The 25557-nt window shown below is 38.0% G+C and overlaps 2 protein-coding genes across 6 annotated transcripts in view; both read right to left on the bottom strand.

The window, feature by feature from the left end:
- Positions 1–31, bottom strand: part of LOC306857038 (FYVE, RhoGEF and PH domain-containing protein 5-like) — a 75563-nt gene extending 75532 nt beyond the window's left edge. For both annotated transcript variants that reach the window (XM_079396685.1, XM_079396684.1), the window contains exon 1: positions 5–31. The gene's annotated coding sequence lies outside the window, so the exon portion shown is untranslated. The remainder of the gene's footprint in view (positions 1–4) is intronic.
- Positions 32–4711: 4680 nt separating this feature from the next.
- Positions 4712–25528, bottom strand: LOC306856773 (death-inducer obliterator 1-like). Of its 4 annotated transcripts, none has more exons than XM_079396229.1 (17): positions 25427–25528; positions 23102–23151; positions 21450–21563; positions 20202–21090; positions 17580–17925; positions 16155–16370; positions 15638–15851; positions 12453–13029; positions 12030–12189; positions 11812–11928; positions 11619–11735; positions 11152–11308; positions 10551–11025; positions 10299–10446; positions 10098–10187; positions 9793–9988; positions 4712–8744 (listed from the first exon to the last, which is right to left on the bottom strand). In XM_079396229.1, exons 3-17 carry the CDS (start codon positions 21529–21531, stop codon positions 5200–5202), a joined length of 7329 nt encoding a protein of 2442 aa, XP_079252355.1. In that variant the 5' UTR covers positions 21532–21563; positions 23102–23151; positions 25427–25528; the 3' UTR covers positions 4712–5199. The 4 variants fall into 4 exon arrangements, with proteins under 4 accessions (XP_079252355.1, XP_079252356.1, XP_079252358.1 ...); XM_079396230.1 differs by having other exon boundaries at positions 12453–13026; XM_079396232.1 differs by lacking the exon at positions 21450–21563 and having other exon boundaries at positions 25427–25520.
- Positions 25529–25557: the final 29 nt, after the last annotated feature.

The following is a 25557-nucleotide window of genomic DNA, read 5'->3' as shown; positions in this document are numbered from 1 at the left end:
TTACCTTCATCATCTCTAGACTTTCAGCGTCCCTCCGCCACCCAGACTCCTCACCTTCAGCCCCTTCCTTCCCCAGCACGGGAGGAGCCCTTGGGGAGAGGGGGTGGCACTCTGAGTCCAGGCTAAATGCCGAGCTCGGACCCCTCTCCCCAGGCAGGGGGAGTACCCCGAGCTCAGGAGTCTTCAACTCAAAAACAGAAGTGAATCAAAACATTTCTGCATTCAGTAAAATAATCTAAATGAATCTACATTTGATTCACTAGTTCACAACTTTGCATCTGAGAAAATGGCCATATATGTCGTGTGCTATTTTGTGAACTGCAAGAGTTGAGGATGTCATTTGGGACAGGACCTAACTCTACCCCATCCCACTTGGACTATACACTCTTAAAAATAAAGGTACTTCATTGGCATTTATGGTTCCATGAAAAACCTTTAACATTCATTGATCTTTGCATTCCACTAAAGGTTTATTGGATTATTAAAATGGTTCACTGTAAAAACCCCTTTTGGAACATTTATTTTTCAGAGTGTAGGAAAGGACACTGTGAGGATCCTTTTATTACCATGTATATAAAAAAAAAACCTGCTTAAACCACACTAAGCTGGTTTTCTGGTCTCCCAGCCAGTCCAATCTGGATTTTAACTGGGCAACCAGCTGCTCTCTCAGCATGACCATTTGAAAAATGCTCAAAACTACTTGAAAACCAACCAAAGACCAGCTTGACCATGCTTGGAGAAGATTTAAGGCCAGAAAACCAGTTTAGGCTGGTTTAAGATGTTTTCTCTGGAGTTGAATATCATCTTTATTCTCAACACTGGTCCAGGAGCAAGACTAAGGCCAGAAAAATCATTAAGGATCCCAGAACTCAAATACAAAAACGTATTTTCACTGCAACTTTAGGATCAAGCATGGCGGTAGTAACTTCTCCTGAACCTCTTCAAATCCATCCAGATCTTTAATGAGGAGCCTGTACAATACTCAGCAACAATACACTGACACAAACCATAACAAAAACCCATGACACCTTCATAAACATACACAAACACTCTGTGGCATTTTCAAAAATGCATCATGTCTGGGAACATCGCTAATGCCATTCTGTTGTGTCCCCTAAGGACTGGTATGAAACCCACATAATGATGAACAAATGTAAACTACAAACTAATGGATGTCACGGCACAATTCAATCGTATTTGATATATTTTGCTGGGTTTCTAGTACAATTAACATCACAGGCACACAGATAAAGGTCACACACTGAGTGTGTGTAGGTTTCTATGTGAGACAAACCACAAAAGCTTACAGCTCAACAGAATGATGGAGAGGTTCTGTAAAAAGACAATTTTATTCTGGATTCTATGGGCCTTTTGCTTGCTCTTTACACAGTCTGGCTGTGATGAATGATAAGACGCCTGAACCGCACTGAAATGACATTGAGGGTATCATTCTGAATGACCTTAAAAAGGGCAGGATTGATAGATATCACAAACCATATATTTGTGCTACCAGGCCAAAAATATCCTGTTACCATGATATACAGTTATTTATCAAAATACGTAGGATGACATTGGTACAAAAGACAAATATAATTAAATAATTACTGAATTTTATTCTTGCATTTATTTACATTTACATCAGAGATTAAAGATTTATCTTTTCAAAGTGATAATTCAGTAACCAATCCATTTCTTTTCATAAAATTATGCAAACATACAGCATTAAGACATTACACCTGCACATTTGTTGGCTTGTTTAATTTTTCCACTGGGATGGAGCGGTTTCATTCTTTCCCACTGAGCATTTACCACCACCTACTGATAAACTATTGCAATGACATAGAAGGCTCTATCGTTCATTATTTGCAGTGAAATCTAATACGATGAATGAAAATAAATACATAAACCAAATAAATAAAATATTTATTATAAATAAATATCCATGCAAGCCAAGCAAGTGTTTTTTAAAATCTCGATTAAAATTATTTATTGATTTTATATAATTGATTAGATATAGTCACTGGAAATTTTTTTATTTCTTTTTAACCATTCAACAATCAGACAATATTAGAATTAGATCAGCAATTGTTTCTTTATCGATAATAATTTAGACATTATTATTAATATTATAATTTGTTGGTAAATGTAGGCTAAATGATTTTACATTTAATTACATTTAGATACATAACATATGTGTGTTTATAGGGTGCAAGGCTAAATGCACACCTTAAGAAAAAATGTGCTATTCCCTGCACCTAAAATGCATAATTGCAGAAAAAAATGTACATGCTTGTATTGAACATTAATGGAGCAACAGATTTTGTGTGGAAATAAATCATACTCTTATTTTGTTTAAAAATCTTATAAATTGGCAAGGGGGTCCTTTTACCCCACACACGGGGCTCACCAGCATGGGGTATTGATACATAAACTTCAGATAAAGTAATGTTGTTGTTGTTTTTAATAATGTCTTAATACTTGTTTAAAACAATGACTTTAGCAAAGTTTTGCACTATATTCTGCTTATTTTGAATCTTGAAAAGCGAATGTTATGGAAAGTGGTTTTAGTGCCATCTAGTGGTTTAGAGGAGAATAATCTCAAAGGCGCCTTCAGCCCTGTTGTGTACCCTACATTTTTCATTTTTAGTTTCAATTTAACGGTACGATCTCTACTGTTTTTGAGACAATGTCCTGTTATCAGTATCCTCCTGTCCGATTTTTAAGCCATTTATAAAAAGAGAGTCTCTTTAAAAGCCATACGTGATAAACGCTTTTGTGTTACTAAAAACAACATTCAAGCAATTCAAAAAAACAAAAACAAAAAAATCAATACACTCTTAAAAATAAAGGTGCTTCACCATGCCATAGAAGAACTTTTTTTTGTCTAAATGGTTCCATAAACAACCTTTAACAATTGAAGAACCTTTCTATTTCACAATAAGTTCTTTGTGGAGAAAGAAGGTTCTTCAGATTCAGGGCCGGATTAACGCAGGTGCCCAGGGCACTGGATCAGAGGGGGGCCCTGGACTCCCTGGAAGCAACAGGTTCTGTGCCGAACTTTTTTCCTCCCTTTTCAAATCTCATATATTACATCGTAAAGGCATTTATTTTTAATAAAAATTAAAGAAATAACCAAAAAGTTGAAAATAAAGTATCGGGTAGGGTTAGGGAGGATTTTATTGTATCAATAAGGTGGCATCCATTAATAATCTGAATTAAAATTATAATTTACACTCAATACATTATTATTGTGTACTGTTTTATAATGTAATACAATACTGAAGTGCAGTATTTCCAGGAAGAAGCCAGGATTAGGCCATAGTTCGACTAGGCCATTTAAGTAATTTTTATAAACTTAAGAGAAAAACATGACTGGTGTGCATCTTGAGACAAAACAAAGGCACTGATATATTTTAAGATCAGTCAGCTAAAGTTTATTTCAGTTGAAACAGCTCAGACTTACATTTTAGTCTAGGACTGGGCTTAAGCCTTGTCTGTGAAACCTGGGGAAAATGTTCTTAAGGTTCTATTTTAATGGATATAGCCTATTAAACTAATTTTAAACGCACAGCAATATATTTTATTAGAAAAATTATTTTTACAAATTCTGCCTCTCATTTGCCACCCCAATTGAAGAATGACCCTGCAACAGACTAGGCCTACTGTAAAACGGTGGTTATGTTCTGTTTTTAAGTTTTAAAAATGTGTGAAAATGACCTATATGTTTGTAGTAAATGAGTATGTAATTTACGAAGTCATGTCAAGCTGCTTAAAAAAAAAAAGCAGAATCCATTTTTACGTACTTTCACCATAATCCGACTCAAGCTGTCACATTTCACATCCTGGCGTAAACGTTACTCATTTAATTTTCACGATCCTTCATTCATCAAAACTAAATGATCATAATTTAAGCAAATCCCACCATACACTTGCATGACACTGTACTTTATGCCTTTTCATATTTCGCAGCAGCTGATGGTTCATTGTGTAATGAGCCTGTCGTGTTCGTCTGATCTTACAAAGATTTTTTTTTTTAACAGCATTCAACCCTTAAACTTGTGAGATGTTTAAGATGATGCCCCTGGTCCCGCATGCAATTGTTCTCAAGTAGCCTAAACTGTCCCAGCAAGCACAGATCAGACACAGGAAATAATTTTAAATTAGTAAATACACCATCCAGTCATCTGTGTAAGTCATTCCAACATATTAAAATGGATCATTCTTATTTCAGGTAGGCCTAGCTTACTATTTAAGGTAGGAAGCGATTTTGATGTAGGGATTCATGGTTGTGATGTCTGCAAAGAATAAATACAATAAGTAAAAAACAGTAAAGAAAACTGCATCGCATTGGTAATTCATCCACTATAAAATAATTAAAAGTTAATGATGAGTTACTTTACTTAGATTGCTTTGGATAGAGGAAACCATTAGAAATTAAGTACAAAGTGTTTCAAATAACTTTATACTAGTGAAATGTACTGCAATTGATTGTTATTAAATACCATGAATAAAATGACCATACCGTCACTGAAAAAAAATTAAAAGAATATAAATGTGCCCTGCATGACATGCTTACATTTTAGAACGATTTAAACAGCAAGTTTTAATACATACAATTTAACCGGCATGACAGTTTACTTGGTCATGTATAAAACGTTACAAACTATTTTTAACCCCCAAAAACCTTAAAAGGAAACACAAAGAAATGTATTATCACAGAGAATTTAATTGAAGAAATGTAATGAACATAAGGAGTGGCTTCAGGTCAATCATTACCAATAGCCTTTAGACACATTCATTAAATGCTGGTTAAGCTTTTACCATACAAAGACCTTTGTTTGAAGACATTTTTTCCTTTAAACATAATTTTAAAGCTATATGGCTTATGACTTCTCTATTTAGAAAAAAGTAGTTAAAAACGTACCTGTATATACACAAATACATACATATTTACAGTCTTGTTTTAATCTCATCAGTGACGTTTTCCATATTTTTCTTTAAAATAGAAGTACAGGGAGAGTGTATGTTGTGTAGACAAAATTATCACCACACAAGTACACCTGAAGATGTTATCATCAAGGACTTAAGTAAAAAGCATAAAATATTCAGCAAGAAAAGAGTACAAAAAAAACTTTCAAGCGCAATCTTCAAACCCATGCAGATTTAGAAAAAAAAGTCAACAGTCAAGATGAATGACCTTCATGATGGGTTTTCAGATTCTGTAGACTTTGCCCTTGAGCTGTCAGATCTTACTTTTTTGTCATCTTTCTTTTCCTTGCTCCTGCTTCTGTCCCGTCTGTCTCTGTCTTTGTCCTTGCCTCTGTCTTTGTCGCGTTCTCTGTCACGATCTCTTCTGTCACGATCTTTTCCACGTTCTCGTTCACGACTCCTTGAGCGTTCTCTTCTCCTGTCCCTGCTGTCTCGATCTCTGTCACGGTCTCTTTCTCGGTCTCTGTTCTTTGCTCTGTCTCGGTCATGGTCTTTTCGCTCTTGATCTCTCTCCCTGCCGCGGTCCCTGTCTCGATCCCGGTCTCTCCTCTTGTCTCCATCTCCATCTCTGTATCGGTCAGACTCTCTGCCTCTACTGCGATCCCTCTCTCTACTGTGTTCTCTCTCCCTTTCCCTGCTGCGGCCCCGCTCCCTATCTCTTTCCCTGCTCCGGTCTCTTTCACGATCCCTTTCTCTGCCCCGGTCATACTCGTGCTCCCTGTTCCAAACCCATGATCGTCCACCATGACCACCTTCTCGATCTCTGTCTCTTCTCCTATCTTCAGACAAATCCCGTTGTCTCTCTTCAGACAACCTTGAGGAGGCATCTCTGTCACGTGAACCACCATCAAATCTACTTGGACGGTTATGTGGCTCTGAACTATCTCTGGAGGAACAGCTTCGTCTCCTCATTTCAGGGGACTGCCGTCTCCAGTGGTCATCACGGTGGGTGTCTGGGCTGTGTCCACCTATACGGGCCGGTATTGGGATGGGACCTTCAGGAGGTGTTGGAAGCAGAGGTCCACGAACAGGTCTAACATCTCGAACATCACCTGGGGTGTCATCATTGTAGTTAAATCGTGCTGGCTGACCAACAGGTTCCTTATCATAATGTCCTGGCGGTGGACCTCTTGGGCCACTAAACTGCTGCACTGATGGTCCCCGGTGCCTTTCAAAGTCTTGAGATGAAGTTCCCCGTGGTTCCTCAAATGATCCCCTGTGTTGAGGTGAACCACGGAATTGGTTTGGAGGTAGAAATCGCTGTCCCGACATTTCACCTGAAGGCCCAGAGGGTCCCCTTCGTCCATCAAAGTGGTTTGGCGGTGGTCCCCTAAAAGGAGGCCCTTGTGAAGGCATCTGGGGCTTCTCTAATCCCTGATGATAAGAGCTTCCACCGTCTTCAAATTGATCACCAGGCCCTCTTGACATATTAGATGGAGGGCCATGATCCCCAATGCTATGAAGTGGAGGTGGACCTCTTGGACCAGGGAAGTGGGATGGTGGTGGTGCTCTGCTATCAAAGTGATTTAGAGGTGGACCAGAAAATGGTGGAGGTGGAGCCCTGGGTGCAGAGAAGTTAAAAGGGGGTGGAGGCCCATGAAACCTTTGTCCATCAAAGCTGGGAGGTGGCCCAGGTGGTGGAGGCCCTGGAGGCAGGCCTCTTGGTCCGATATGCTGAGGGGGCATTGAATTCATCGAATTGTCAAATATCTGAGGAGGGGGACCTCTCTGACCCATTGACTGGAATGGAGGTGGTCCTCTTGGTGCAAAATTAGGAGGTGGTGGACCTCTTGGAGCAGCATCAAACTGAGAACTGCTACCCCACTGATTCTGGAAAGGTGGATACGGTCCAGGTGGTGGATACTGAGAATGATCACTATCCCCAAGGGGAGGAGGTGGACCTTGCATTGAGGGAATCTGTATTGGCGGTGGTCCTGACATTGGAGGAGGGAGATGCATGGGTGGTGGAACAGTCATTGGTGGCGGGCCTTGGATGGCAGGTGGACCAAGAATAGGTGGAAGGCCAATAAGAGGAGGAAAAGACATTGGAGGTGGAATGTTAGCAGGGTTTGTTGTTGGTATGTGCTGTATATGGGAACTGTGAGAATCCATATAAGATGAGCTGTCTTGGATGACATCTTGTGGCACTCCTGAGTGTAAAGAAGTAGATGAAGTACTAATTGTTGAAATGTTATAATATGTGGTTGCAGTAGTCTCAATAGGCTTCCCAATAGATGAAACCTGATCAGCTTTTAAAACATCCTGTCCAATGGATGAAACTTTATCAGCTTTTAAAATACTGGCAGAATTAGGCCAAACCTCCTCAAAACTTTTGATCTCAGATTCAATGGGGTCATCCTTTGTTTTGAGTTCCTCTTCAGGTTCTTTTTCCATGTAGCTTTCAACTAACTCTGGGTCAATCTTTTCCCCTAGTAGCGGAATTGAAACCTCTGTGCTCTTTGCAACAAGAAAAGGCACCTCTTCAGTCTCGCTTCCTTCTTCACTCTCATCCCCCTCTTCAGACTTGGATGCTTCTGGCTGCTGGATGGCAGGCTGCACTGAATCTAAGGTGGCAGTGACTTGCAATAGGGGCATATCTGTAGTTGCAGAAGGTTCCTCTACTGATGTATCCTCGGTAGTGTCCAACTGTGCAGTTTGTGTGTCTGTAACTGAGCATGCTTGTGTTGGTGATGTCTCTGTCGCTGTACCTTGTTGCGGAGATGGTTTGTCTGAAATATGAGAAGATTCTTCCTCTGCTTCTGTGGAATCAGACGTCTGTCTTCTACTTGCAGCTGCCTGTCTAGGGTCTCTACTCTGCCTTGGGTCTCTTCTCTGGTTAATAATTGGAGCAGCTGAACTCTTTGCCACCAACTCTTCAACCTTTTTACCAATCTGCAGTAGTTGACTGTTAGCCAACAGAGATGTAACAGGCTGAGAAATCAAAGTTTCTGGTATCACTGGATCCTCGTGCTTCTGTTCCTCAGTCTGTTTTTCTTCAAGCACCTTTTGATGCTCAGTTAATTTCTTAGCACTTGGATCAACATCATCAAAAAGAGAGTCATCCTCAGGGTCATAAGCCACATCATCCACCACGGAGTTGACCTCTGCTTGCTTTACCGTAGCAGTTACTTTTGTTGTATCATGGGTATTTTCGGTACTATAGCCAACAGATGGGTCATATTCTTCCTCCGGATCATATGGTCTATCATCCTGTACTTCTATCTCTTTACCCTTGGTTACGGCAAACTGCTGTACAATAGGATCTAATAGGGATACAGAAGGCACAGAGACATCCACAGAACTTTGATCTGAAGGTGACAACGACACATCAGAATCTTGCTTCTTCTTACCAAAAAGTGTTTTCAGGATAGTCTGAAGTGGTGTGGAAGAAGCTGTAGATCCTGCTGAGACATTGGAGGATGGAGAATTGCTGCCTGTGCTAGTGTTGACACCAGGTGCTTTCACAGAGGACAGTAGTGAAAACACAGATGAGAGAGAACTTGAAGACTCTGAGACAGTGAGGGGTGGAGGGGTGCCTGGGGGAGTTGTGCTTATGGCATCCAGACTAGATCGAAGAACTTTGTCCTGTTTTATTTCAGATTTAGTATTAGTGGATGGTTTTGGAAGGCCTGTCTCATCATCTCTAAGAGTTTTGGATCGTTTTTCCTCATTCTCTAGAGGGGCTCCAGGACGCTTCTTGTCCTTCTGGCAAATTAACAACCCCAGAAGGAGATTGGGACGAGCTGGTTCTAGACCTGCAAAATAAATATGAAACATTATTTCACAAATAAGTCCTTTATAGACCATCATTATGATCCACAGATTCATCTAATATAACACCTACACACTATAATATATTTTAGGTAGATGTTAATAGGCAAGAAATACACAATTAGAAGAGCTTGTTCCACATAATACAAAATAAAACAAACTATTTAGTAAAAACTTAACTACACACATTTGTTGTTTTGTATTTTTTTATGTACCAACCAAATTACCCATAATGAGTAAACAATCATTTAATATTGGCAAATTAGTTTACCACAAAAGGCTAGATAATTTATGTATAAATGTTCCCTTATACACATAAAACCTCTTAATTATATAAAAGTTATAGCTGTATTTAATAATAACACTAGTCATGTTCCTCTAGCAAACTTATGCTAATAATGATAATTTCAATCATGCAAATTTTATGCAACAATTTGTCTCAAATGGTTGGCAAACAGTAAGTCAGTCACTCCTTGGGCATATCGGACAACTTCCTTGTTGTTTTTATAAGACAAGATGACGTCCAACATATAACTTACCATGGTTGCCATGGTATTACTGCTTGTCCGACAGCATAAACAGGCATTTTTAAATGTAATATTCAGCAAGGTGGCAAAAGTTATATATTACATTTTTAGGTACACATTGAGAAACTCAATTTTAAACACTTGTTCTTACAATGAAATATGAACCTGAAAAAATAAGGCTAGGACACAAACATCTAGGACATCAAACTTGGATTCATGATGCATTTTATTAGAAAGTCTTAAAATACATGACAACAAAAATACGACAAGCAAAGAATGAGTACACAAACAACTTTGTCTTGAACAAACTCGTACTGTATTGGAGCACATTTTATATAGCCATGGTTTGTTTTCTTTTTGTAAATTGTGGAACAAGCTTTCAATTCACAGAATAAAGAGTTAAATAAAAACATGACTTCAATCATGCTCACCTGATGTTAATATCAAAAACAGCTTTCCATTAAAAGTCTGGGGAAAACACTTGTATATCCTTGTATATGCTTACCTGGTCCATCAAATGGCAGAAGTTTTGCAGGAAGCGGGTCTTTTGAGCTCAGAGGGATGAGGTAAAGGTCTTTAATGCGTTTGTTGCTGTTTGCCACAACTCCAAACCGCTTACGGCTACTGAAATAAGAAAACAGAGACACATACGCCACCTCCTCCTCTTCAGTTGCTGGATGGAAACGAATGAGGCTGAGTTCCTGAAAAAGAACACTCAGCATCAGAACAGCACTCGAATTACATAGTTTAAATTAACTTTGTGATTTGAATTTAATTCTAGTGAATATGAAATGTTTTTTCTTTCCATACTTTTGAAAGTGAAGTCTTCAACTTTCCCACATATTCCCATACAGTTTGTGGTGATATTCTACCACCAATATGAATAGTGTCAGGCAAGTCCTGAAAAAACACGAACAAAAATTAAAAAATAACAGTTGTTAAAATGAAACACAAACATGAACCCTACCGTATAATATTAAGAACTTTTAAGCAAATCCTTCGGAAACAAACCTCCTTAATATGCTCAAATGATCCTGACACCAAGTAGGCTTTTGTGACAAACTTGGCAACACAGTGCATGTTTATGAATCCTTTCCACATCATCTCTTGTCCAGACAAGAACAAAGCGGTTTCACCCTCAGGAGGGGGCTCTGACACACTGATTATAAAAAACAACGCAATTACAAATATTACTACATATAAAACTGGCAACAAAGCATAATGAAAGACATTTTACATTTAAAAAAATATATATTCCTGCACCTGGTAGTACCGGACCCATAAGAGGCTGGTTTCGGGATCACAGGTCTGGGTATAGACGCTGGAGCAGGAGGGGGCATAGGCAAAGGTCCCTTTGCTTCTACAACCACAGGTTCAACAGAGATAGGAATATTTGCTGGCACAACAGGAACAACAGCATCAGGAACTATCTGAGGCACAGATGAGCGGTGACCAGCAGTACGTGGGTCCCTTCGAGTTATTGTAACGGAAGAGACTGCAGGTACGACAACAGGAACTGGGGCCTGAACCGCAGGAAATACACCGCTTGGATCTTCCACCACAGATGTAGAATCAGACATGGGCGTCTCAAGACCAGAAAGAGAGGAAACCTGAGGGAGATCAGCAGGGGATTTGGATGGTCTTGGCTCTGATTTAGGCTTAAAAGATTGCTCTGGCTTTTTAGGCATAGACAGTTTGGTTTTTTTAGATGGTGGCTCATCATCTGCCAACTTCTGGCCTGAAAAATAAGCAACATGTTATTTAAATGTTAGCTATTAAAAAGATCATAAATAAAACCTGTAAGAGCCACTTTTCAGTAGGTCTTAAGGATATGAGGCTTTTTATTGTGGTAATATAGTCCGACCTGTACAGATCTTGCAGTTCAGGTCAAAGAGATGAGCCCTGTGCTCTGCTGTAGTGTCTTTTAGCATACTACTGAAAATATCTGGCATTGAATTGCCTTTCCCAGTAGAAACTGTGGCTTGTGGTGCAGAAGTAGGCCACGTGTCCTCCTGGGAGTCCTGCTCAAAAAAGGACAAACATAGAAGGAAAGGATCAATAAACAATCTTTTAATAATTTTAGAATGCTATTCTCATCCGTTTAGTCATACATGTTTACATGCACCCATGTAAAAGAAAGGGAAAATTAAGATAAGAAAGGTGGCAGGTATAAAAACGAATAGTGCATTCAGCAAAGTTGCTTTAGAAACTGAAATGAGAGCGGTACAGATACAAAGGTGTTGTAAGTTTAGACATGCAGAAAGCAAGAAAGCCAGCACTTACAGCAGCAGAAGCCAAGTGGGAAGATTGGGAAGTGGCAGGCATACATACATCTCCATCAGACATAGGAGGAGGAGCCTCCTCCATGTCCACATCTGGGGGAGCACCCTCCTGTCTGGATCCACTTTTGGGCTGTCCTGACTGGGATCTCCCTCTCACATCCAGACTCTTCAGGAATAAGTACATAATTTAAGCAAACAGAGCAGTTATATAGTTTACACAAACAAATTCCAACTCGTTTTACCTCAGAGATCTCTGATTTTCTCCAGTCTGACATCTCCTTGGAAAGAAGTTCTTCTGGACTAAGTCTCACCAGCCTGAAAGGACTGATTTCGCCACCGACCACACGATAGAAAAGGCCCTGCCACACAGGTAAGTAAAATAATACAACTCTCTCCGAAACTACTAAAAGGTCTATGCAGATTTCAGCAGAAACCCAAACATACAAATAAAGTGACTAACCTTGTTTTTTGGGTCCTTTAGATTGAACATAAGAGACCTGTACTTGTTCTTGTACTTGTTATCAGTGTTCATATAAAGGTTAAACATCTCCTTCTCAATGCTGACCGCCAACTTTCCCACTTCGCTCTCAGACATGGAAAGATCATCACTGTCACTAACCCTTTAGCACAAAGATAAATTTAAAATCATATTTTTGCAATTCGATTAAAAATCATTTTATATTTCAATTGCACGAGTCAGAAGTACAAATGCTAAATGTATTTAAAAATGCTATTCGATATTTCATAAACGGAACCAAAAAATCAGTTCATTTGAATGTGTTTATTCTAACCATAAAGCTTGATATTAACAAATACTATATTGGTTCAGGAGAAAAAAATTAGCAGACCAAAGTAAATATTATACCTCTGAAACATTTCTGACCTTTTATATAGAATATCAGTCAATGATCGTCTGATGTTGGATCTCATCTGGTTGTTGGGTGGTGGCTGTGGAGAAGCAGCAGGTGGAGTGGGATGGGTTGGTTTAGGTGCAGAATGCTGGGTGGATGACACTGGTGATGGTGGGGTTCTAGAGTTTGGAGAGGGACCAGGCTCTGCAGAGTCCTTTTGCACCGCCTGTGGCTGCTTTTTTGGGATTGTAAAGGTGCTCTTGCCCACACGGAGCGCTCCAGATGCATGGTGACGAGATCCCGGGGGGCCTGAAGGTGATAAAACTGGAATTGGTGGTATGGGAGGTCCTGGCTTTTTTGGTTTGGCTTGTATGGGTATAGGCTGTTTTCTTAACTCTCTTCCGCTGCTCAAAGGTGCTGCACTTGTTTTGCCTTTGGGAAGAGGCGAGGTGGTGGCAGCAGCTGCCTTTGTCCCTTTGGAGCCAGGAGACTTCTTCCCACCTTTGGGGGGAACATTTGAAGCAGGTGGTTTCTTGTCAGCGGACGCAGTTTCCTTCTCTGGCTTGACTTCTTCATTGTCCTCCTTTTCTTTGTCTTTTTGGGCAGCTGCTGGAAAACAGGTGGAATAAAATTGATTCACAAACACAGAAATGAAATGGCAAATCTAAAGAATAAAAACAAATCTGAAAAATGTCACAATTTCAAGTAATTTCACAGCTTTGTATTTGTCGATCCACAAAAAAAGAAAAAAATATAGTATGCTCAATTGTAGTGCCTTGCCTTGACACTGTAACAGCTTTCTCAAGTTACTTAACATGATGACCAACAGTACCAGTTAAAGAATTGCTTCAAACAAAGCAAATGTTTGACTTGCAAGCTTTATTAAAAAATATAAAAAAAAATCTTACAATTATATTCAAGTCAGTATTTAAGGGTAGTTGACTCAGATCAGTCAGCTGTATTTGTATATTTGTATGTGTGTGTGAGAGAGAGAGAAAGTTTATATACATTTATATAAATTCTATTCATTAAACAATTTTTTAGTCATAATCACTGTGTGAGAAATGACTTGGTATAAATATTGAATAAACTAACTGGAGTAGAGAGCAGCTATTAGTAAAATAATTATATATGTATAAGCAGAATTTGAAGGGTTCATAGCAAAATCCCTTCAGTTATTAAGGGAAGACTTGATCTTGGAGCCAAATTTAGATTCACTTCTGCCTTGTTTTAATTATTTTGTCAGGATATATACCTCTAACTCAATGAAAGTCCTTTGGGGAAAAGTATGGAAAATTAATATCAATTAAAATACCAGTAATACATTACAGTACAAGCAGCACATCAAGTACATGAAACATAAATATCCTGATGTAATAATTCATGGAAATATTACACAAGGACTTTATTAATGATTATCTTACCAGCTACAGTGAGGGGGAAAAACATTTCAATGTTCAATATGAAGAACACCGATATATTTAAATATAAAGACACTGTACAACAATGAAACATCACTTTCTAATGTAGAAAAGCATCCTAAAAAAACACTTTCAAGAGCAGGTATACAGTGTACCACCGAGCATCAATGTAACCCCATTCATGTGTTAACCATATCAGCCAAATTTCTCCATATCTTGATCAACACAACACAAACAACCCTAGGCAACCTTATGTACACTAGTGCCACATTTAAAAGACTAAAAACCATGGAAAAAATGCTGATGAGATCAAGACAAAAAATTATTGGCATCAATTTTGATTTTCTTTTTCATCATTTTCAAAACAATGCCCCACATTAAGCTCAAGGTATCTTTTTTTTCTTCTTTTGTCGTTTTTGCATATAATAAACTGAAAACTTGCCCTCTACAACAGTCAACCATTCCTAGTAAGGCAGAAAACTTCATGCTCTAAAATCTCAGCATCAAATCAGCGGCACTCAGCTTTCCACAAGTACACTACACTCTCAATTTGTAATTTGTTCATATGTAAATATTAAATAAAACAAACGTATCAGCTTTGGTCTATATTCTGTGTATATGTATAAATACATCTTGACATTTCCCTGTGTGCTGCAGTCATGAGGCGTGTGAATTCTGTTGTTGTCTGCTGTGGGGTGATATGGTGTCCTCAGCTGTTCTTCATACGATCCCTCATTACTTCAGCTCACTCTCTGGGCTCTCGGACTTTTCTGACATGCCACAGTTCTTCTCTCAGGCCGGCTCCAATGACTGTAGGCTTATTTTCGCAAATCATGCTGAGGCATTTAGCGGATGGCTGACAAAAACCAAAAACCAGAGGCCGTGCCATCCCATGTTGTCATCCAATAAACAGACTTCTCACACAGGGCCAAAAGAGTATTATCCGCAATTTAACTTTATTTTGAATGCCACTTTGTCCAATGAGATTTTTAAATGCAGTGCATGCAAGTCAAAGGACTAAAAGCTGTTAGTTATAAAGTTACAGGTTTTCATGTAACAGCAACGTAGTCAAACGTCCACATGATCAAAGATGTTCTATTCTTAGTCTGGGAAGGAGGGCAGGAGAAAAAGACACCAAACCTACCTGTTCTGGTGTGAGGTCAGTACATCTTTTCGGACGAAGTTTTTGCCCCGATGATGGCAGGGATTGGAGATAAGTGGCTATGGCATTCCATACATTGAGAGACTCAAAATCACACGCATACATACTTTGTTGGTCAGAAAGCTTTACAAAAGCATATCACGGCAAGGCACTAGTTTGGGCTCAGATCCACAGGATCTACATTTTTTATATCACTTATTTGCTGCAAAACTGACTTTAAAAATAGACTGTAAAATAGTCTATTATGCATTTTAGATCGTAAATACTTACCCCTTTGCTATTTTTTTTTTAAAACTTACCTGTTCTGGAGCTGAATACCCTGATACATATACTTTCCAAATATTATCACCTTTCAGTGTTGCATAAAAACACTGACAAAATATTTTAAGATGTAGCACAGGGCGTCCAACTTAGAAAATTCATAATTATAGCTGTGCTAACATTTTCCAGCACTAATATCCCTTTAAAATCACATAATTTCAAAAATTTCAATCCAATTTTCACCAGAAAAGAGCTGCTTTTTAAAATCTGTGAATCTTCTAGACTGCAACAATTTCAATCTGCTGTTTTTGACAGTTCATCATTGGTAGAGACAGGCCAATAAAATGTGGAAAACCCTCAGAGAGATACATACACGTTTTGTTTAAAACAGATGCTGATATGGGTGAAGTCTTTTCAGGCGTTACTGCAATGTAATTATGGTCACTGGACCAGGATGACATGGCTGGTGGTGGTGGATGCTCCTCTGCATGCTTGTCTTCATCATCGTCATCATCTTTCTCAGTCCCAGATTCTGACTCCTCCTCACCCCCTTGGTTAGATGACTTCCTTTCCGTGCTAGACCTCCTCTATAGTCCAGAACATAAACCATTATTAGCATATATAGATTTAAATATCCTAGTATTAATAGCTGATACAATACCCGTCTTCCTGATTTAGAGAGAGCACTTGAATTAGCAACTACTGAACAACTTTTACCATTACACCTAAACACCACTTTAAGCATATCCTCACAAAACAGTAATTTAGCCATATACACATACACAAAATTAATTCTACATTTTTATATAAATATACAGCAAAACAATTACCACCATTAATCCCATAATAAAATGAAGATATGATTATTATTGGGTGCCAATGAATAATACCTTATTTGGTGTTTTATTTGTGGTCTTTTTCTGTGCTTTGGGCCTGCCTCTCTCTTTCTGTTTGGAGTCTTTTCCATCTGTGGTGATGGTCTTCATGGTGGCAGCCGCGTGTTTGAGAATGCAGTCATTCCCACAGTAGACGGAGTCAGGGAGGGCATCTCTCTCACAGCCAGGGCCGATGCACTTTGGGAGGGAAGATCCTTCAACTGCAGATACCTGCTGAAACTCAGGGATGTCAAACCTTTGTGGCCACAAGATTACAGCAACAGATCTACTCCTTATGTACTGTATATTGGTTCCTTTATTTTTTTTTAAATAGCAAGTAGAACAGTAGCATTTTTGCACTATCAAAACAGTAATATGCATGTCGTCACATGACCTCATCAAATGTCATCAAGCTAAAAAAAATATTAAATATTTTTAATCCAACTTTGTGAAAGAAAGTGTTTTAATTTTGTGGTCTGGTCAAATAATGAGCCTAAGAAGTTTATAGCTAATATTACTTCCAAGGTCATCCATGGCACTAATAAAAGTCATGGCATTGCATTGTGGAATCCTGTATTCAAAAGCAGAAAGCTCTGTTCTATACTGCACATTTCTGTCACTCTAGTAGTGTATCTGGGTATTCTGCAAATACAGAAATTTCACAAGTATGTAAATTCAAATAGTCAGACTGACTTCACGAAGTTATCATCTGCTGAAAAATCAATGACTGAATAGTGATTTTTTGGGGAATTTTGCTTAACTAAGGACAAATGCAAGACCCCAAAAAATTAACAATTCAAAAAAAAAAAAAAACAACAACAATGAAATTAAGTGATTCTTGTAAAGAGATACACCCCAAAATAGCTAATATTCTGACACCAGATAATTTAGAATTTGAATTTTCACAGCATTTAGTCAATACATAATTTATTTTTTTTTTAAAGATATTTTAAGAGGGGCTCATTTATAGCCACCTTTTATTTCACTGTTAAGGGAGCACTCACTAAGTTTCTTATTACATATATTTAAGAAAAAAAAAATGAAAAAAACACCATAACCTTAACATCATAATTATATGCCTTTACGGGGTGATTTTGCCACAAACGTTCCCACTGTTATGTCAGCAGGAAAGGTACTCCGTTGAGAAAGACACCCAATAATGAAATGAAATCCTATAAACCCATTATTACATTTGCATTGGAATGGCAAAAGCATGGTTCTCAGATATTACACCCATCAAAAATTATGACATTTACTTTTAAGCTTTCAAGCAATGCATCTGACAGTAAATTCCTGTAAGAAAAGCTAACAAATTTCATGCACAGAGGCACAAAGCATCAAAACTCTATCCAAAACCAACAGGATGATTTCTTCAATCCCATGAATATAGATGTAAACAAGGGTGCAGCATTCAAACTTGTGTTTCATACTGAGACATACCGGCTGGAAAATCTTTATTTTCTTTTTCCCACTAGGATTGGTTGCCTTCTCGATCCTGCCCTTGATACCCAGGTCATCGGAAGCTTTCTCCTCTGTGGTGGCTGCAGCAGTGCTAGATGGTGTAGCAAGACCAGTCTCACTTTTACGAAGGCCAGCTACTGGCCGTTTGCCATTCTCTGCAGCTGCTGTGGAAGAACCAGCCGTGGAAAACTGTCCCTTCTGTGTGTAGCAGTTGGGACAGACATAGTCCTCTCCGTTTCTCTCCATCAGTCGGCCACGTGCCTCAGAGATGCCAACACAGTCGCCATGAAACCACTCCTCACAGCGATCGCAGCAGATCATAAACCTATGCACAAGGATTTAAATAATGACCAAACATCCTCAATAATCATTAAACCCACAAATGATATGATAAAACTTCTGCTGACAAAAATAAAAACCAAGCAATGGACAACTTCTGCTTTGAGCAAACACTTGCCATGTTTCGTGCCGTGAATCGTGCCTCATGAGGAGAGTGCAACATTAACCAAGTGTTGAATTAATTTTGACAAAGATTAGGAATGTACCAACAGGGAATAGAATAATGTGTGTCAAAATACTCAATTGCACATTTTGACTCTTTCATCTTGGGCTTAAAACACTTGCTAGCTAATTACTGAAAACCTATGACCTTAGAATCTGAATGCTCACTGCTGATAGATTATGAAATAGTCATACTAGAAATCAGTAAAACAATGCAATTCAAAAAACATAGATCATTGGAAATGTTTGTAAACTAGAACGCCACACACATGTGCTTCACTCACACATTGAGCTATATTTACTTTGTGAAAACTCACAGATGCACAAGTAAATCTAAAGCAAATAAAATAAATGTTGTCACTGTTGTCATATTCCCAATTATGATTCATGATTTTTAGAAGATGGCAGTTACTTACTGCAGATGATTCAGATTACATTTTGAGCCCAAACACAATGTAATATGGCACGGATCTTACAATGATCATAGGGCAACATGATACAGCTTTTAAAAAAAAAAAAAAAAAAAACTTACTCCTTCTGGATTACACTTACACACTCACATACACACAGTCATATGCATACTGCGTTCTGTGAATCTAAAGTGTGATTTTCATGCATCTTGCTCATAAATATATGATTTTATAATGTAACACTGCAAAGTACAGTTTAATTTTAAGATGTATCTGATGTAACTTTCACAAGGCCAAAATTTTTTCAGCATGCAAACCACTTTCTAGCACAGACAGGTTGTCGGGTATGCCCTGAAAAATTACCATAACTTCCTATCTCGGTTTTATTTTACTATTATTATTATTTTTAAATCAGTGATATTGGTCAACCCTATGTCTACAAATATTTAACCAATGAAAAGCATTCAAAAGAGCTTGTGACTCCACTGGATCCTCAAACTGTCAGTTAAAATCTTGTAACTCGTTTTGCAATGCAAGGGTAAATAAATGTTTGAATAAGTAAAGTGTTTTCTTTACTCAAGAAACACTATCTACAAAGGCTAATTTTTGTGTTTGAAGAGTGGAGAAGAGTTACCATTTGCAGTCTAGTTGTAGGTAATATACGTGACCCTGGACCACAAAACCATTAATCTAAATTTATACATCATGTGATTTTTTTGGCGTAAAAGAAAAATCTATTTATTATTGACTATTGCTAAAAATATACCTGTGTGACTTAAGACTGGTTTTGTGGTCCTGGTTCACATATTTTTGTACGTTTTAAATATCCTGTGCATTGCAGTTCATCTTTTATATCATGAGATTCTGGCCAAATGTATTAAACAACAAATTCTAAGCTCCCATATAGCTTCAATAAATGTTATAACCTGTAAGTTGATGAAAACCTAATGCGCTGCAGATGACAGACAAAACACATACCTCTGACATTCAATGATGATTTTCACAAAACTTTAAGTGCAAGTATCTGATCTTATATTAAGCTACAATACCAACTTTAATCCACCACCCCCAAAAAAAGATGATATCTTTTCCGCTATATTTCAGTGCTTAGCGGTGTGCCATGGGATTGTTTTTACTGATCAAAATGTTGTGGCAGGAAAAAAGTCTCATGTTTTGGTTTAAAATACTGCAGGAGATACATGCGCACATACTTACAGGCTATAAGAACACTTCAGTTTAGTTCCTTAGTGTTTTTGCTCTTCTGTTCATGACACTCATAGAAGAATTCTTACTTTTAAAACATACTTTACTGAAATTAAACATCTATAAACTCGCTTTAACATTTTAATGGTCTGTGTTATAACTTATGTAAGTGCTAAATACATTATAAAAGTAATAATACATTACATGTTTTTATGCCAGTATTATTAAAAATGTTGTTTCATAGTATTATATAATGTATAACGTAATTACTGTTTGCGTATAAACTATGTAATATTTCAAAGACTACATAATCATTAAAAAAAACATTCTATAAATTAAATTTATATAAAATCTTATATTCGATTAAAACTTTGCATCATACACATTCTTTATGCTGAATCTACATGCACCAATAATTTAATTCTCCCAGTATTCATCAAATAACACATCAGCTAACAATATCTTGTGCACCTCCAAAGACACATACCTTTTGTTGTGTTTCTGCCTGCAGATGCAGTAAAGTGCGTTAGGGTCATAACCGTCACTGTCAGACTCACTGGACGAGGACTCTTCGTCTTCATTATCATCATCATCCTCTTCTTTCTTCTCGTTGCGAAGCCTCACTCCTACTTTGGGTTTAGGGTCTCTTTTGGAGTCTTTACTGACTGCTCTAGTAGGACGTCTATTTATGGACTCGTTTGAGGTCTTCTTTTTGCTCTCATCACACTCCTCCTCACCTTCCTCGTCTTTCATCACCACATCCTTCGCTTGTTCTTCTTTTGCTTCCACATCCTTTCCATTTCCAGCACTACCTGCAGTCTCAACATTTTCTTGAGTCTCTGTCGTTACCTCACCGGCGGCCTTTTCTTCGTTTTCAGAGCTGCCATCGTCACTCACCGAGCCAGCTTTAGGCTTCACTGCCCTCTTCATCCTGCCCCGACCCCTTTTCTTTTTCTCTGGTGAGGGCACTTTCTGTTCCTCTATTTTAACATCTGCATTTCCATCAAAGCTGGCTTCGGAGGCTGTTTCGGCATCGGTTGGGGTCTGGGATGGAGGATCCCCTCCCTCAAGTCGTGAGGGACAACTTCTCCTGCCCGTTCCTCTTCCTCGCTTCACAGTGACCAGAAACTCTTCCAGTTTGTCTGTGCGCTTCGCCTGCCGGCCACTGCGGCGCACTGGGGCGCCCTTGCCCTCTGGGGTCTCCGCTGCCATTTCTCCAGGGGTTTCCCTTTTAGCAATGGTGGTCCGACGAAAGCCCCAAGTCTTCTTAAATTCACGTGAGGGCTTTGCGGATTTGTCAGGGTCCTCTACTTTGTCTTTACTAACATCACCTTGGTTTTTTTGATCTTTGACTTCTTCGGAGACAGATGTTGGTTCTGTGTGTGAGACATAGCAAAATTATAGTTCAATTCAACAATTAATGTTTAATTATCAGCATGCTGCATGCGATTTGGGTGACAATTAAAACTGTGATATGTGCTTTCATGCTGATAAATCAATGAAAAGATGGATGAAATTTAATTGATATGCTGACACCACATTCTGAAAAAAATAAAAAAATAAAGCCATTTCATTTTTAAAGCCATTTAATATTTTCCAGTGCATGCCCAGAACAGATTACATCTGTTACTTAAATCTCAGTGATTACATCATCCTGTTTCAGTCATTTCTCATTGGAGTAAAGCCCACGGCTCCCTTGTACAAGAGTGCATGTGGTGGAGTGGGCCGTGGGTACCTTGTGAGCTGGTATCCACAGGATCCTGGCTGGGCTCAGGCTCAGGGGCTTGAGCCAGCTCAGGGCTCACACTCTCCTCCATAGCAGAGAGACACTATTTTTCAAACAGAATATCTATAATTAAGAAAGAAGACAGATTTAATGGAGAGCACAACTCCCAAATATTACTACAAGTGTTCTCAGCTGAAGTCATGTGGCTTCCCAGGAGAATGTGCCAGTGTGACTTTTTTCTTATGGTTCTTTCATGCATTTAGTAAATTGTGTCTACAGGGCATATAAAAAGGATGATTCAGATGCTTAAAATTGCTCCATCCCAAATCAAATCAAAATACACTGTATAATTTAAGGATGTGTGAAAGATTATCTAAACTGTTTAGAATATAATGGAATTATTACATGGCTGCACATTTCTTGTACACAAGATGCACACCAGACTTCTCAAAACTAGCCTAAATTACTTACCACCACATATTTTGGGGCTTTCGATTTCCTCTAACAACTAAAACTAATAAAAAGACTAACCATATCATCTGTTGTTAAATTCAATCTGTATAATTCAGAGAATGCTGGTCCTTGAATCTTATATTTCCACATATAAATTCCAAATTCCATTCACATCAGAGGACAATAAACAAGAAATTGTTTTACGTGAATTGTGCAAATGTTGTGTAAAATAAGTACACTAAAACAAAGAAAAAAACCTACCAAAAAGTTTGATTTCAGTACATTTTTCTTAAAAAAATTAAAAATACTTGTATTCAGCAAAGACACGTTAAATTGATAGAGAGGTGTGTTTTGCCATCACAGCAATAAATTACATATTTATATGAAAATAAAAAGCAATGAATTACTAGCAGTAATTTTCAATATTTTTTTTATTCCTAAAAACAAACAGGATTATTGGGTAACACTCATAATACAAAGTCTGTGTTGATTGGCCATTTTAAATTTGAATATATTTCTTCCTGAAACTTTCTTCTGATAAGGACTAAAACTATAAATATTATCTTCAAGCACATTACATAGACATGCATAAATCAAGTTTGTCTGCTACTTAAAAAATACTTCTGCAGTTAAACCTCTGCAACTTGTGTGCATTTTGAGTTCCATACAACAGTGCAAAACATTGAGCATTGCTACTGTATATTAATAATGCATTTCTGAATTCCTTTTCAGCTACTTTCATCATTATTGCAATGCATTTTACATTTTTGGACACTACAATTTCATTTCATATTAAGCTGCAAAAATTACTTTTCATTATTTTGTGTTTCATACAACATGTCATCTTTGGTGGCCTTTTATAACAAAAAAAATATCTCAAATACATCTGGTTTAAAAGTTCATAATGCTGCACATCACAATGAAAGCCATTTAAATTAAAAGGGCTCCATTATTAAACATAAATAAAGGTTGTACAAATCTTAAACAATGCAATCTAGAGAAAACCAGACCTGCTGTAAGACAACACCAGCAGGCGCTAACATGCATTTGGCAAATGCGATAATGTGTCACAAGTTACATTTGTAAAGTTCAATTTACCAGGACACAAATACTGCCAACAATTTTCACAATGATAAACAGTAACAGTGTGACTTCAGTTGTCAAAAACCATGCAGAGTCTCATAAATAACAGCTGTGAAATGCTGTACCTGCGTGCTATGAAGACGATGACTGGAACTCTTCTATTTAAGATACTGATCTATAAACAACACATACACACAAAAACAATTAAAAATTGATTAAGATGTAAACTCTATGAGGTTAGGAAGGTGGTTACATCAACATATGACATATAACTTTCTGACTTCATATATAGCTTTCTGTATAATTCATATTGCTTCATTTTCAACTAGTTGGAAGTCTATCAAGTTACACATAAAAAACAAGAGTAAGCACTCCAACCATGTACTAAAACTGTTACCCAAGATCAACAGAACGGAGACATTGTATGTCACAAAATGTTGCACATTTTTGATAAATAGATGGCTTAAGAGTGACATGAAAATGACAAATTAGTATGTCTATAAAAACTTATATAAACAAATAACCTGTTTACCTGAATACTACGAGCAAATTAATGTTCTATAAAGGATAAAATGTCATTTTTGATCTGGCTCTTTCTTGTTAGCTTAAACAACCACTAAAAAAAAAATATTGCATTACACCCAAACGCCTTCAAGTCGAAAGCCAGTCCTACACTTTGCAAAATTAAAGCATTTTTAGTCACATATACAAACAAGCATATGACAGCTCATGTTGTAACTGCTATAATCCCTCTAACGCACAATTACTGAGCAAGGTATGTAATATTTCACATACTGGGCGTCATGTACAACACAATTGCTATCCAATAATATTAAGATAACACAAACTACAACAAACTAAGCCGGGGAACAAAACGTAGTTTTAAAAACACGTAAGTTATACATTATAAAACGTGCTCGAGGCCCAGTTATGAGATCCACGAATTCACCCCCGTCTAGTGTAATTTAAGGAAATATAATCCCCTCTCAAAAGGATTTCAGGTGTATTTATAAATACAGCATTCCTGCATGCTACATTTTAAAACAGATAAATAAATCATACATCGTTGTGTTCTGGCATGGCCGTCCATAGTATTGAGAGTCATAGCGACAACACATACACCCCAACAAAACTGACACTCCCATAACTGCTGTAAAATATTCATTTGCGTAATGCAAAATGAGAAAAAAAGCGAAAAACAACAGCTTCCAGGATGATAAGCGTTTAGTTGTTACTTGCCAGTTAGCTTTAGCTAATCGCTAGCGCGCGACCTCCATTTCACCGTCCCGTTCGTGCGCGGTCGCGCTCACACATTAGATGCTATTTTGCTCCAAGACTCCCTCATACGGTCTCACGGTGTATATGACGCAGAAATACAACGGAATACAATTGTAAATAGGCTTTGCAGTATGCGTTACTGGTGCTAAATCTAACTCATTTCAGCGAATCAGTTCTTACGAACAGTGGTTCTTCTTGACGCCGTCACGTGGTCCCTACGTCCTGACGTTCCAATAAAACCCTATCCGCTGCTGATTATTGCGTTACTGATAAGCGTGTTTATCGTATGTTTTTGGGATTTAATGTGTCCAAGTGTCGCAAACGAACCATGCCGAGTAGTTTCTTGAACCGATTCGTTTGCGAATCGTATGTAGTAAGAGCACTGGGTGGGTTTCGGTCACGGAGAGCTGCCACGTGAGAAGCGGTTATTGTCTACACGTAACAAATGTATTATTTAAAGCCAAAGTAATTCATGCAAAATATACTGGAGACATTTTTTTATATTTTAAACCAGTGCAGTTTCCTCAACCGACAGAGAATTTAAACAGATATCATTATCAGCACTATTAGCTTTATATAGCTTGCAGAAAAAATACATATTCATTAAGAAAAGTACTCCACACAGTATGATAAATTAGATTAAAAAGCGGAAAAACAATACACACGTTTAGTCCAAAACCAGAGGACCGCACACACCCACTTTGTCGACACATTACAAATCAAAACGTCATTGCATCTAAAAAAAAAAAATCGTAGTAATCACATTTAATAAAGACGGAATGCAATCACATACAGAGCAATCGGTTTACAGTTTAGAGAATAACGTACAATCAAACTGTGTCAACTTAAAAAAAAACGTGATTACTATACACATGGGAGACATAAATTAAGCTCGTATAACGTTACCAAAACAGATTCGGCTTTATTTCATTTAGATACCAAACCTGTGCTGTATACTAATGTTAGTATGTCTTGGGTTGTTGGACTCCACCTGGAATAATCTTTGCTTATCATTTCAAATAAATATGGAGTCTCGTGGCGCCATTACTGGAGCGCGAGGTGCTCTGCTGTAAAACTGCCAAACTGTATCTGCATCTCTGTATTTATTCAGCACAGACGAACGGCGAAATAGCATGCATTAGTGGTCAATACAACTGGAAATGCATACTCACGTTTTAGCATTAAGATCGTTAGGCCTATGGTCAGTGCAATGGTATGACCTCCATTTTCTGTTCTTGATGATGATGGTGGCGAATGCTTTTGCTTGCAAGTATGAGGCAAAGCACATTCGAAGCTGAAGTTG

Source organism: Barbus barbus, assembly GCF_936440315.1.
Source record: "Barbus barbus genome assembly, chromosome: 37".
Classification (NCBI taxonomy): domain Eukaryota; kingdom Metazoa; phylum Chordata; class Actinopteri; order Cypriniformes; family Cyprinidae; genus Barbus; species Barbus barbus.
The sequence above is the reverse complement of the archived record's forward strand: the minus strand, read 5'-3'. Positions and strand labels throughout refer to the sequence as shown.

Coding starts and splice junctions, on each gene's coding strand:
- LOC306856773 (XM_079396229.1), bottom strand. CDS start 21,531: ATGGAGGAGAGTGTGAGCCCTGAGCTGGCTCAAGCCCCTGAGCCTGAG. Junction 21,091..21,449: donor TGTGGATACCAGCTCACAAG/GTACCCACGGCC, acceptor TCTCACACACAG/AACCAACATCTGTCTCCGAA. Junction 10,188..10,298: donor CATTTGAGCATATTAAGGAG/GTTTGTTTCCGA, acceptor GTGTTTTTTCAG/GACTTGCCTGACACTATTCA.